Source organism: Podarcis muralis, chromosome 12, assembly GCF_964188315.1.
Source record: "Podarcis muralis chromosome 12, rPodMur119.hap1.1, whole genome shotgun sequence".
In the NCBI taxonomy this organism is placed as follows: Eukaryota; Metazoa; Chordata; class Lepidosauria; order Squamata; family Lacertidae; genus Podarcis; species Podarcis muralis.
The window spans coordinates 58,067,002-58,082,086 of NC_135666.1; the positions used below are offsets into that span (position 1 = coordinate 58,067,002).

Genomic DNA, 15,085 nt, shown 5'->3' on the forward strand with positions numbered 1-15,085 from the left:
TCTGAACCCATTATGCCGTTTATACATTTAAAAGGCCAAGGACCAGTAAAAAGTAATCATGGTCACAATTTTCTGCAGCCCAACAATATATTTGCACTCATAGTGTTATAGCACAAATTAAAGTTTTAAGTTCAGTTAATTTTTAATAAATCATGGGATGCCATCCTAAGCAACACAACCTCCAGAAAACAAGCCTCAGTCAATTCTGGGGGGCTTCATTCTGAGAAAATAGATCACAGCCCTATTATCGCCTTAAATATTTAGGGCTATGCTTCCTTAATTCGGAGGGATTTTTAAAATTTGGGAACTTTTGATGGGAAAATGACACCAGCTTTTGGAAAACTAAAAAAGCCTGCATTCTTTAATGTGAATTCTGTTAAAAATCAATTCAAATAACACATTTCCAAAAGTACATGCTATTCTCAGGTTTTGGAAAATACAAAAACCTGTTTAAATGACACATAACACATAACACTCATCCAAACCATGACTTAGAGCAAATAAACAAAGGTGTAGACTCACAGCCACTAAACCTCTCCCATTCCGGCTGCCACTATGCTATCAGAGCTAAGCCATCCTATGGCTCTGTGTTAGGTCCAACCCCATGCGCATGGCTCGTGTAAACTAGGAACTAACTTTGCAGTTCCCGGTTTGTCTGGAGCAAAACAAACTATGTAAAAGGTAAAGGTAAAGGTACCCCTGCCCGTACGGGCCAGTCTTGCCAGACTCTAGGGTTGTGCGCCCATCTCACTCAAGAGGCCGAGGGCCAGCGCTGTCCGGAGACACTTCCGGGTCACGTGGCCAGCGTGACATCGCTGCTCTGGCGAGCCAGAGCCGCACACGGAAACGCCGTTTACCTTCCCGCTAGAAAGTGGTCCCTATTTATCTACTTGCACCCGGGGGTGCTTTCGAACTGCTAGGTTGGCAGGCGCTGGGACCGAGTAACGGGAGCGCCGCGGGGATTCGAACCGCCGACCTTTCGATCGGCAAGCCCTAGGCGCTGAGGCTTTTACCCACAGCGCCACCCGCGTCCCCTATGAGCTTGGGTCAAATGCTTCAGAAATTGGCAGAGCAGGGTGGACATCCTTCCATGCCACCTCTCCCAGACTGTGGTGCTCTGAGGCAGATCCCATTCCCTTTCTTAGAGCAAGGCAGAGAGATGGGGGAGCAGCATGAGGAACAGCAAAACCGTAAAAGTGAGAAAAGAATAGATCAGAGAAGTGTGCAAGGCCACCTCTTGCGTCGACTCTGCTTCCGACTCTTCCATGTTTGGCAGTTAGGCAAACAGTAGTAGTTTTGCCAAGAGGGGAAATAGATGCTGGTACCTGTGTTTTATCTCCCCATAATTTTCCTTTGAAAGCACCCCTGAATTACCTGATTGGGGGTGGGGGACAAACCCCAGGGAAATACGTGCACATGTTCCTTTGGAACTTTAACTTTGCCTGTTGAGAACTGACACAGTATTATGAAATGAGAAACTTACTTTGTTCCCTCCAGTTACAAACTGCTTGCAGTGTGATCTCACAAATTGAGGGTGAACAGCGACAATCTGAACATAAAGAAGGAAAACTATGCGTTATTATTGATATTGTTCTTGTGTGGTTTTATGAGCTGTAGAATTATTTAGGTATTATTATTATTATTATTATTATTATTATTATTATTATTATTAAAATTCATTAAATTTCTATACTGCCCTTCATCCAAGGATCACAGGGCAGTTTACAATCTAAAAAAACAAAGATATATATCATAACATACAAAGAAAAACAATATTCCCCAACGCACATTTTAACATAGATTGTTTAATAAATCGAAGGCCTGGTTATAGAAAAACATTTTTGGCCGGCGCCCAAAGATATGTAATGAAGGTGCCAGGTGAGCCACCCTGGGGAGAACGCCCCACAAGCAAGTAGCCACCACAGAAAAGACCCTACAATTATTCTGGTACAGAGTCCATGATCCTACTTACTATAACCCCACATACTATCTTAAAACAAATTCTACACCCATCAGCTAGTTTGCTTTTGCAGAACTATCACATATTGTTGGCTTGTGATCTGCTTCTCATTGTTGCTTTCTCTGGCTTGTCAACCGAGCATGTTTCTGAAACATTCCACATTATTTTGGGGCGGGAAGAAGAAGTAACTGGCGAGGAAAGCCCTTGCAGCAGGAGTCGCCAGCAGGGTGCCTGCGGGTGAAGAACTGCCTTTGATGCACCTTTTCAAGGCGCAGATTATTCTGTTGGTTTTGAGTTTGACCCACATCCCTTGGACCCACATTTGTGTGCATTTGTGCTCTGCCCTTCTACTTTTCTGTGGGGCAGGTTGATCTGGGGGGCGGTGGGGATAGGTGAGCAAAGGAGGATGTCACCCACAGCACTCACTCTAAATTCCAAATGTGCCCATGGACCTAAAAAGCAAGCACAAAGAGGACAAATTCCTCTGCTTTGCAGAGGAATCATGAAGGAACACCATCTCTGTCCATACCAAAACTTTTGAATGAAATCTATGATATATTCATGTTCTTTTTCTTTTTTTGGAGAAAAGAAATGGTCATGGCAATTTGCTGAATGCAACAATAGTACATTTGTTAAGACTTAACTAAGCTCTTACTTTAATAGGGCAATCAAATGTTTCGTGGAATTCTTCCCCTGTGTACAATCCAAACACCTGCACCTGAAATTAAAGGATATGCTTTTAAAACCATATTAAATTGTCTATGATTTATCCCACTTCAGAAGTCAAAAGGTGAGTGAAAATGGCAACAGCAAATACATCATAGTTTGTTTTTTTTTAAAAAACCCAAAACAAAAACAAATACATTTGCAGCACACTGTAATAGTTTAAAATTATCCCAAGCTTTCCTTGATTCCATTAAAGTATTTAATGGAAACACGAAAGTGCTTCTACGCAATTAAGCTGCTAGAACCACCAGAAGGACAAAGGACTCTCCGTGCTTTATGCCAAACACTTTTATTGAATTGATAACCACCTGACTAAAACAGAAAATAATTTCCATTTCTACAATAAACAGAACATAAATGGAAACCTTCTATTATCTCAGAGGCTCTGCTTTTCTACCATTATACATATTTTCATTATGTTTTAAAATGCACCTTCAAGGGTACTAAATGCTAACAGATTTACCTTGTGGAATACTCCCAGTTACATTTCAGTCATATCATCATATCATATATTTGTCCCTAATAACTGCCAAGCAAAGCTTTTAAATGTTGAGATAATACAGTGGTGAATATCTGAATGACAGGCCCCCAAATGCATAGCACGAAATGTGCTGTAAAAGAAACTACCACTTTTTGCAACACCTCCTGTTTTCCCAGTTACTAATTCAGCAGGATAAAAGGTTGAATTAGGATTGGCGGGGCAGTTGCAATCCCATCTCAATCCAAGGGCGCTCAGTCTTGGGCAAATCACTATCCCTTAGCCTAATCTATTTCACAGGATGGCTGAAAGAATAAAAGGAGGGAAACAAACACCCTACCATTCTGCCAAAGGGTTTAGAACAGTGTGGAAACTGGAAAATGTGAAAAGGCATTCATATGTTCCTGTATGCATAGCAGCAATAATACAGCGCAGAAAGACTCGTGGGTCTTTGTGCAAAAATACCCACAATCATATCCAAGTTCTGAAACCTCAGTTGGTCCAAAATGCTGCAACTACACTATAGGCAATTTTGTGGAGTATATTAAAAGGTAAAGGGACCCCTGACCGTTAGGTCCAGTCGTGATCAACTCTGGGGTTGCAGCGCTCATCTCGCTTTACTGGCCGAGGGAGCCGGCGTACAGCTTCCGGGTCATGTGGCCAGCATGACTAAGCTGCTTCTGGTGAACCAGAGCAGCACACAGAAACGCCATTTACCCTCCCGCCAGAGTGGTACCTATTTATCTACTTGCACTTTGACGTGCTTTCGAACTGCTAGGTTGGCAGGAGCAGGGACCGAGCAACGGGAGCTCACCCCGTCGCGGGGATTTGAACCGCCAACCTTCTGATCGGCAAGTCCTAGGCTCTGTGGTTTAACCCACAGCGCCACCTGGGTCCCTGTGGAGTATATTATTCCACTGCTATTCCATCTGCACTGGCTTTCCATTTATTTCCAAGCACGTTACCTTTAACACTGCCAGCAGCTTGGTGCCAAATTATCTCCTCCCACAAGTGCCTGCCTGTTCACTCAGGTCTTCTGGACTTTGGGGTCATTTTGCTCCATGTCCTGCCACCATGAGAGGCACAACAGGCAAGGCTCCAGGGGAGTCCAGGCTGTGAAACCTCCTGCTGAGTTCAGCCTGACCCTTTCAGCTATGGCCTTTGGATGCTACACCAAAACACTTTTATTTCTGCAGGCTTGTGGTATGGCTGGCTCCTAAATCTCCTGTGTTCTTTCATACCTTTTGTTCTTAGCTCCTTGTCTGATTGTTCATAATAATACACAGCTGCTAGTCAACTTGAGTGTCTCAGTGTGGTTGGAAAGGTGAGCTATAACTACCAAAACTAAATGAATAAACTTGGAGAACTAAAATGTATGCTGCCTGTCCTTCTAAGCATGTGTTGAGTCTTCAGTGTGCAAATGCACAGCCAGTCTCAACTGCAAAAAAAATAAATATTTTTTTGTAATTTAAATACATCAAATCACACCAAAACTTTACTTCTTGAATATATAAGCACATCACTTTTGATTATCGTACACAATTATTGGCTTCTGTCTTATCTTGCCAAGACAATTGCATTACTCTTAAGAGCCTCTCGCACTGGTTATAAAATTCTACCACCTCTTTTACCAGCAATAGTATCTCAATTATTGTGCCAATTATTGTAACATCAAGATTTCTTCGGAGGACAACACACTGGGAACCGTAAACTTATTTATGGCATTTATTCGCTCACTAAAAGCACAGATTAAACGAGTTTACTACTCTTTGCTCCTGTGGGAAGAAATATATATATACTTCAGTATTTATTTTAGTTTACTGTTCCTAAAAATCCTGCCTAAGAATGTGATTAGTAACAAATAGTGTTCTATCCAGTTAAGTGAGATGGATCTTGGGAAATGGCGTTAATACACTGTGGCTGCTAGCAGCATTATTCCCAGAAAAAGCATCCTGAATAGGTTACGATTTGGAATTTTATTATCACAACCAATATTAGCAAAGACTGCCATGGTCTTAAAAGCAAACAAATGAACAAAGACATTCTAATAAGTGGGGAAATCTATCATCAAAATCACTAAAATGTCACAGCTCTTAACATTCCAGGAAAACAATGCTAATTGTTAGCTGTGCGGTACACAAAATGATGTATGTCTCCAGTCGAGGAAGAAGGTGCCACATTTTTAAGGAAACTGTACATGTATTATGTGTATTGATTTCACATTTGTTTAAAGGAGCAACTGCAAGGCACTATATTCCTCTGATAAACTATGACTGCTTATCAAAAGATTTCTGAGGAAACAATCATAAGGTGCTTTTTAAAAAAACAACCAGAACCAAAACCACCAGCCCAAAGAAATCTTGCCCACAAAAATCCAATTTTGTGGATTTATAGCAGAGAAGCATTAAGCTACTGTCTTGCAGGAACATCAGACTAGTCAGTGAAGTATAACTGGCACAGTAGTAATGATTACAGTGACAAGTCCCTGTGCCACGGCTGTTAATCAGTTTAATACCAGTAACATTATTGACATTTCTTGTAATTACTTTTCCTTAGGCACATTTGGGCCAAATATATTTGACTTTAATTATGAGGGGTTTTTTGTAAGTGAGTCAGGTACTAAAACACAAGATCCAGGTGCTGTTGTTATAGGATTTTGCCGTACAGAGATCTCCTGAGGACTTGGAAAGTGGCACATCACCGATTCATGCTAAATGTGGAAAAGCCATACCTTGCCATCTTCAGAGCAAACACCCATGTGCTCTCCACTTTCATCCAGGCTAATTTGATTTATCTTAACTGGACTCTGTTAAAAGTTTGGAGAGAGAGAGAGAAAGAGAGAGAGAGAGAGAGAGAGAGAGAGAGAGAGAACATTTTAGAATGCACAATGCAGAAGAAGCAAGTTTCTTCCATCTCACACCCAATACAAAAACCAGGTGTGCAGTACCAACAACCCACCAAATTAAATGCTGCCCACTAGTCATATGTAGTGGCTCATCAGAAGCAAAACCTGGTTTTGCTGCCTGCCTGGGACTGCTAACAAAAGGAAGAACAAGGTGGGTGGGTGCAGCTCCTGGGCAGGCTGCAACAGATAACTAGTATTGCTGCTGTTTGGCAGTAGTGTTCAGACTTACTATCCTCCCAGAATGTTTTCCCTATTGGCATAATTTAGACAATAAAATCATAAAAGAGCGAGAGAGAGAAAACATCCATAAAACATTGGTAATCCAGACATATTTCAAACACATAAAACATATAACAGACTCGGTAGCCACCATTAAGTAAAATTAAGTAGTTTTAAATTTGACTTTTAAAATCTTCGCTAAATATCGCGAAATAATCTCAGTAGTTTTGGGTACATCATTCCTATTCATTTGTCCACTGCACATTACAAAGAATTCTGGGGCATATTATAATAGATTATCTACTCAAGACAATTTAGATCCAACTGTTTCACCCGATGGAGCCAACCGTGGCAAACACATCAATTATTATTATTATTATTATTATTATTATTATTATTATTATTATTTCACCTAGAATGCCTTTGGCACTGCACGTTACAATAGAAAATTGGCAGTAGTGGGCAAGTTTGTCTGCCATTTCTTGTTTTCTCACAGAAGTATCCCTGATATGCTTCTAAGGATTCCATGGAATGCCAATTTTCAAACAGCCCAAGAAAGCAAGGAGAGCAGTGTCCCAGAAGTCAGGTGTGCAAACAGGTCTACTCATCAAACAGGTTACTAACCTGTGACATAAACTGGAGTGGGAAGAACAGACTTCCATAAGCTTGCTATGCCTAGTCACAAAGAAGCTGGTGACCAGAAGAGTAGTTATTTGCAAGCCTGCCCAAAGTCTTTATGGTGCTAATATGTCACAGACTATAGCCTAAATTCCAAGGGAGATTGATAATATGGAATATTTTCTGCTGGTGGCAGCCATCACTACACTGAAGAGCTGCGAAGGGTTATGACTCTCCCATTACACCTTGCTGCCCTGCAGAGATGTCTAGCTGTTCCTGGCAAGTGAACAGCAATTACCGCCATCATTGCATCGCAGTGAGTCAGGTCTAACAATTAATCAGGAGCTCATTTGAATTCAGAAAATGGTTGGGGAAATCTTGCCAGTTTGTGCCTCCATTACAACTGCTCACATGAGCAGATTTGTGGATGGCTGAACGTCACTCTAGCCAAAGCAGCTCCCACTTACATGAGAAGGCAGGTCCCAAAGTGAGATTACTCACAGTAGTGTTCAAAGGATTCAGATTTTGCGCTGCAGCAATGTGAATATTACATTATAGCAAGGACAAAGTATAAAAGCAATGAACAATAAGACTGGAAATTAGCTGAGCAAGTTCCCTCTCTAAAGAACTTTAGGAGTTAGATGATTAACTTGAGGACAAAAATCAGGTTTTCATGAAGAAAGTCTTGAAAGTTGTGTCAGTGAGGAATAAACGTCCCTCACTGAATTCCCATTAGCTGCAGTTTTATTTCTGAGGGAGACCTGTTTGGGATTCTGGACAATATAAGTTTGACTGTTCAAAAGAAATCAATATCGTCAGGCTGACACTATTAGAACAAAAATGTAACTTTAATAGGAGGGGGAAAGTTCAGGAGAAATGGTCTGTGCGTTTGGCAGGGGAGGAGGCCAGTAAGTATCTGATAAGAAAAGCTTTCTACAAAACCCTAAATTTGAAGAAAAGCTTCCACTTGCAAAATACAGCCTGTGTGATAATCAATTACCTAATGTAAAATGCTTGAAATAAATACACTTAGTATGGATTATGTCAGCTCTTCAATTAGGAATAAATTCATGGCCATTCAAAGAGCCTCTTTTAACTGTGTGGCAACTTCTTTTCCCTAGATGCTCATCATCATCCCACCTCATAGTGTCAGTCCCTCAACGGTGAACCTGAGAAATCAATCTGCTAATGTATAATTTGTAAAGCTCCTCTGACTAACAAATGGATAATTGATTCTTTCACAAATGCTGCATCCCCGTGGATGGGAGGCAGAATGAATAACAAACATTAGGGCTGGATTTGACTCCATTTCTGGGAGAGAGGCAATATTTGTGAGCTAGAATTCTAAAAACGTTTTAAAAAGTTGACTGTGTGACTTCATGCCTTTTAGCCATGGTTAACAAGCATGCAGCACACAGATTAGGGGTGTGAAAAGCAGACTGGTGCTCAATTGCAATTATGGCAAACCACATTTCATTACAGGAGGGACCTGCTGACTTACCCACTAGAAAAAAATCTCAGATAATCCCATCACAGCCTATGCACAACATTTTATCATATATGCAAATGTATCTAAAAACAGTAATTGATCCCAAAGGTTTTCCTCAAAACAAAGTGATCAATGTGATGATCGGAAAGTCAACAGCTTTGATCATTCATCTACCATGGGGGCACAGTCCATGACTTTGGATATATCACCGGCCCGGGGGGGGGGGGGGACGGGGACCGGCATGTTTAATCTGCAATAGATTGGATGTCACATTAAATAATAATAATAATAATAATAATAATAATAATAATAATAATAATAATAATAATAATAATAATAATACTCCACCAATCTGCTGGCTGGGTTTCCCCAGCCACTCTGGGCGGCTCCCAGCAGAATTAAAAGCACAATATAACACCAAACGTAAAAAACTTCCCTAAACAGGGCTGCCTTCAGGTGTCTTCTAAAAGCCAGATAGTTGTTTATTTCCTTGACATTTCACAGGAGGGCATTCCACAGGGAGGGCGCCACTACTGATAAACCATGGGGTATGATGACTGTAAATAAACTGTAACAACTGTTCAGAAAGTATGCCTTCTTTAAAGAAGTCTGAATAAAGTACATCACTAGATTTCAACCATTGGGGGGGGGGGATAAAGAGTCAGTATAGTCTAGTCCTTAAAAATGTCAGGACCTGAGAGACCAGGGTTTAAATCCCCACTGGGTCATGAAGATGCTTTGAGACCTTGGGTCATTCAGAGCCTCTCAGTCTTACCTACCTGACAGGGTTGTTGTGGAGATTAAATGATAAAGAGGAGAACCAAACCTTGAGCTCCTTGGAGAAAATGTGGGATAAATGCAATAAATGAGTAATAGGAGATGTTTATGTAAAAATTGGGAGTAAAAAGAGGCAAAGTGCCCGTTTGCAACACTTTTTAGCTTGCTCTAGTAAAATTGGGTTTGTTTGAAATTTGGCACATTTATAGACCTCATCAGGCAGATGAAGTTTTAAGGTTCAATCAACAGGTGTCATTTTTATATGCAGTAGAAATTTTGCACCAGCTGCTTCGTTTTAATTTCTGATGCATAAGATAGCTCTAGTCTTCATTTCTTTATTTCTTAAAGTTGGAATGGGACCACGCAGAAGCTTCCAAGCCCACTTATACTTTTCAGTGCAATGAGGGACATGCCGTCCCCAGGGCTGTAATTAAAGGCCAGTTCTTAGATGGTAGAGCAAGAAAATCATACACAGACTATTTCTACATTTGATGTCTTTTTCTTTCCTTTTTTTTTAAAAAAGGAATTGCCACCACAAATTTTCTTTGAATTATTTAGCATTCTATCAGGAATGCAATAATGAGCAATCATATACCCTGTCATGGCTTTTAAAACGAATAAGGTTCAACTTCCTGGTAGAGGTAAAGCTGTTAGCTGTACAAAGTTCATTATCAACAATATCTTAACACCCATTGGGAATAAAGGATTGTCATACTCGTGTGCTTTGTTCACCATGTTATTTCCCTGACATGTCATTTTTTATTCTTAAAAATTCATGTCTGGCTTTCTTTTTAAATAGCAACAAAGGGCTGCAAGTCCACCATTAATGTCACCTTATTTAACATGTGCTGTCCTATTTTAATTTCATTGCTTTTGACTTTCGTACAAGAAAAACATCTCAATGTAAACAGCATTCTATTAATGAAAGAACTCTGAATAATTCTAAGTGGTTGTGTTTGGCATATGAGCACACAAGCCTTTTCTCTCTCTAACCTTTCCCTCAAGTGATTTATGAGATCTTGAATGGAACTGGAGTCACCCACATGCCTTATTATTTTTGCCACCAATTCTGAAAAGCTCCAAATCTGAATTCAAAGCTATTTCCCCCTGTATAGGCCAGCAGCACAGTAACAAAAAACATTACAATCTGCTGTTTCTTTTGTTCTCGGAGCACTTGGGTGTATCATAAGACATTTCTGAGTGGACTGGGAGTTGCTGCAGAGTGGCCCTCACCATCTCTCCAGAAACATCAAAAAATGTAGGCCAAGACAAAAGAGCTCTTTCCCATTCCCATTCCTGGGAGTGCCAACTCCTACGTACAGCCAATGGCAAAATCCCATGTTGGGCAACATGGTGCTTCTCAAATATTGTGGACTACAACTCTCATCAAACCTGACTTTCTGGGTATGATGGGAGTTGGAGCCCAACAACATCTGAGGGGCACCATACCAGCTACTCCCAAAATAATGCTTTGCCAATGGGAAACCTAAAGAGCTAATAGGCAAAGCAAAAGGACACTGCTGAGTTATTGACAGCTGCGAGACCCCTCAAAACATTATGTTTCCTATGGCCCTCTTTGTTTAGATGAAGAGATCTTGAAGGCAAAGATATATTGGATCACCAAACAGAGATTCCTTAGGGTATCGTATGTTAGAGAGCAGTTGACTGTTCGAGGATGAATTATAAAAACTTGGAATTAAAATGGATATACTTTTATCTTTACTCCTCATAAGGTTTGAGAACTTGCAACTTTTAAACAACTGCCCACTTCCCTGTCTCTTTCTCACAGGAAAAATGGTGGGCGCAAGCAGAAAATGAAGCTTAGGGGAAAGGGGGAAAGCCAAGGGAATCAGCAGTGTGCTAGCTTCTTAGGAGCCAATCCTTTCCAAATCCCCCAATACTTTTAAAAGGTTGTTGGGATTTAGCAAACGCACATCTATCTAATAAGCTTCCTGTCTCTTAAAGAGTTTGGCACAGCGTAGTCTTTTAACTCTGCTGAGCTCCTACAACAGGGAACATACCAAAGGTAATATGCCAAAGCAAGCAGGTGACTTCAGGCAAGTAGTTCAGGGGTTCAGCAACCAGTTTGCTTATCACAACATGATGGACTGCCCTGCAAGATCTTGCTGGTGTCACCAGACAAGGCCGGCCCACCCATTCGGCAAGGTGAGGCGACTGCCTCAAGCGGCAGGATGCACAGCTGCGGTGGATCAGGCCTCCGAAGATTGCTGCTGCCGCCACCACATCCCTCCCCCTCCTCCCGCCGTTCCTGATGCATATCTTTTATTCCTCCGCTGTTTCTGAGGCAGGTCTTCACTCACTCCTTCTTCCCTGGCAATCTGCATAAAGCTGCGATTGCGCAAGCAAAATCTACGTGAGTTGCGGTGCCACTGTACTTCGCATCTGCGAATGTGAACAACCCGTTTCAAAGCGAGGGGATTTGTCCTATTGATTTCAACGAGACTTCAATGCAACTAACGTTTCTTGAATTGCACCCACAGAGTTAATAAGCAGAGTACCCTGGCAGATTATTTTCAAAAGCACGTAAACATTCAATTCTGAGGTCTAGTTGGCGTTTCGCTGCTTTGTCTTCTGTGCTACTGACAAAGACAACTGAAATGATACCGTTAGAGTAATAAACAGAAACATTTACACGGCCTGTCAAAACATGTGAAGTGATAAAGACTAACGCATATGAAAGTGCAACCCGAAGTAAAATATTTCTCCATCTTAAATCAATAGAAGTAAACTTCCTTGCTATGTGGGGGGGAGCAAAGCATTATTTTTCTGAAAGCAATTAACTGGATTCTTTATCATCCACCGTAATAACACCAACAGAGTCATTATAAGGCTTGCTTCCCTGTCAGATGTAAAACGGTATCAGGGCTGTTTACAAAATGCGTCACCCATCAAATGTGCATGGGATTGAGGAAGAGGAAATTGTGAGAAAGGAGAGACTGAATATGGGTTGAAGCAGGGCAAAGTGTGGCAGTGGGTGGAGGGGTGGTTTAAAAGGACTTTCGAAGCATGACACGCTTTGTGGATAATCCCATCAAGGTAATAAGAAGCCTCAGATCAACCTCAATAGTTCCTGTAGCATGAAATCCTTAAAAAGGTAAAGGACCCCTGACAGTTAAGTCCAATCGTGAATGACTCTGGGGTTGCGGCGCTCATCTCGCTTTACTGGCCAAGGGAGCCGGCGTACAGCTTCCGGGTCATGTGGCCAGCATGACTAAGCCACTTCTGGTAAACCAGTGCAGCACACGGAAACCCCGTTTACCTTTCTGCCGGAGCTGTACCTATTTATCTACTTGCACTTTGACGTGCTTTCGAACTGCTAGGTTGGCAGGAGCAGGGACTGAGCAACGGGAGCTCACCCTGTCACAGGGATTCGAAACGCCGACCTTCCGATCGGCAAGCCCAAGGCTCAGTGGTTTACACCACAGCGCCACCCGCTTACCTGTAGACAAACCAAGGCAGTGTACCAGAAGTTGCCTTCTAGTGAGGGGAGCCATCTAGCTTAGCACTGCCTATGCTCACTGGGAGAGGGTCTCCAAGGCTTCAAGAGGAGGACACTCCCAGGCCTACCTGAAGATACCAGAGATTGACCCTGGAACCTCCTGTGCTGAAGCAGACACTCTACCGGCCAGCGATGGTCCTCCTTCCCAGAATGGGATTGGAAAAATTTGTGGAGGCTATGTCTGCCATGACCCAAAAATGAAACCTCCACAGCTAGAGACAGGACACTTCTGGCAGGAGATGCTTTCTGGCAGGGCCGCAGCTTTTCCGTCTTGCTCACAGAAGCACCAAGCTGCCCACTTTGAGACACAGCATGCTGGGCTTAAGCGGACCTTTGGTGTGATCCTGCAGGGGTCTTTCGATGTTCTTAAACACTGAAACTTTAATATGGCTCTAAGTGCTACAAAAACCTCTGGGTTTTCAAGGTTGCAAAGAGGCAACCTGACTACTTTTAACTTTTTCTGCCATTCTGATTAAACAAAAAAATTTCGAATTCTCAAAGCCATCAAATATTTAAAAATAGGCCTTGAAGGAGTGTGCAAACACATGTTAAAAAATTCCACAGCAAGGGGGTGGTTCTTAAATATTTCATGCTATTTTCTTAATTCCCCCATTTGAGAAAGGCCTTAGAAGAACAACATGCTGAAAAGATTTCAATTTCCTTCCACCCAAAGAACGCTTCAAAACATTATATATTTAAATTTGTTTTCCACACTCATGCATCACCACTAAACCATTAAATATTAAAAAACCAACCCTGCTTATAAAGCAGTCTGCATTTTCTCCTCTCCAAGGGAAGTGCAACACTTTTGTTGGCACAAGCCATTTCTTGTTACTGTACTTGCTCTAAATATGTATTTATTAAAAACACCAGGCAACAGGGCATGAATTCTCTCTACCCGCCCCTTCTGAAAGCATTTTTTTGATTTGTTACTTAGCTAAATGTGTTTGTACAGCTCTCACATCTACAACGCTTTAATCTACAAGGATGTCAGTCGCGGCAATAATTATATTAATAAATTGTAGACCATCTTAAGAAAAGATGAAGAGGCATTTGGAATTAATATGCTGTAAATCGCTTCCGCACCTTCCTTTGTCAGTGGAGTTAGCAAGGCTTTTCTTCTCCATTGCCTTTAAGTCATAATTTTCAACTCATTTGACACATTTCATCTCACTCAAAGCACTGAACCCTAATACAAGAGAACACCAGTATGTCAAATGCTCAGGATCCAAGAACACATATCGGTTAATCTTAAGCAGGTGTCACCGACGAAGATGCAGCCATGTTTGTGAGAGGGAAGGCGGGCGGGAGAGAAACATATCAAAATAATCAGCGTGCGGTCAGGAGTCGTTAGGGATTCTGCAACGTTTTCAGAAGACCCGCCCTCCGTTTAAGTTAAGTTGCCTCCCCACTGTATTTCAGGCTGAAGCTTGGGAGAATGGGAGCTCTTTTGTTGAACAAAAATAGCCTTTTGCCCTTCCGTATCTCCCACTACTTTCACCTTTCAAAGAGGGCTTGAAACAAAAGTTGGATAAACAGTTATATTTGGGCAATGGTCATGAGCTACTCGGAACTAAGATGGCAATAGATACCTCATTTTCCGTCACCTACAGATTGATCTAGAACTCCAGAGGCACCTGAGGGCACATAGTGGTGCTGACGCCATGTTTGAGGGGAGTCCAGGCACATGCCCTGTGTGCCCCATTCCCCACTCGCCAACTGCTTCTTCTGTTTCCCTCTCCCCTCATTCCCATTTTTACCCCACCAGGGCAGCGGAAAAGGAGTGTCTCCTTTTCTTTGTTTTCACCCCAAAACCAAAAGAACACAGGATTTGTTCCTTACCACAAGCAACCCAACCCTCTTGCTTTTACAAGGCAGCTGGAAAGGTCTCCTTTCTTCTTCCAACCCCTTTTTCTTATCAAGGCTGTTGGACACACCAGTTCTAGCATAATCCCACCCCTGTCTACTCAGAAGGAAGTCCCACTGAGTTCTACAGAGCTTACTCCCAGGTTAACAGGCACCAGATCCAAGGGCAGCCAGCACAGCAGGGTGGCCCATAGCATCTGTCTGTCTGTCTGTCTGTCTGTCTGTCTGCCTGTCTGTCTATACATACACACACAACAACAACCCTTCAAAAAGTTGCTCCTAGCAGTGGGTTTGGGGGAACAATTGTATAATTAGGTTTTTTAAAAAAATTAAAAAGTAACCTTTCACCTTTCTCATAAAAGACTGCTATGTCAGCATCAGAACACGCATTATGTTTTGCAAGCATGTTGACACCTTGTGATGGACACTTTGCTAAGTGCTGACAATGGTCTTTGAAAAAAAGAAAAGAAAGCCTACCGGAACATGTGACAATTTAAGACAAATACTATAAATATTTTTCTTGAGCA

General features: G+C 41.8%; 1 protein-coding gene across 1 annotated transcript in view; it reads right to left on the reverse strand.

The window, feature by feature from the left end:
• The window catches only part of VPS41 (VPS41 subunit of HOPS complex), a 110,287-nt gene that overhangs the window by 62,418 nt on the left and 32,784 nt on the right, over positions 1–15,085 (reverse strand). The window contains exons 5-7 of the mRNA XM_028750077.2: positions 5,896–5,970; positions 2,616–2,678; positions 1,484–1,549 (exon numbers count right to left, since the gene is read on the reverse strand). Coding sequence (XP_028605910.1) covers positions 1,484–1,549; positions 2,616–2,678; positions 5,896–5,970 — 204 coding nt within the window. The remainder of the gene's footprint in view (positions 1–1,483; positions 1,550–2,615; positions 2,679–5,895; positions 5,971–15,085) is intronic.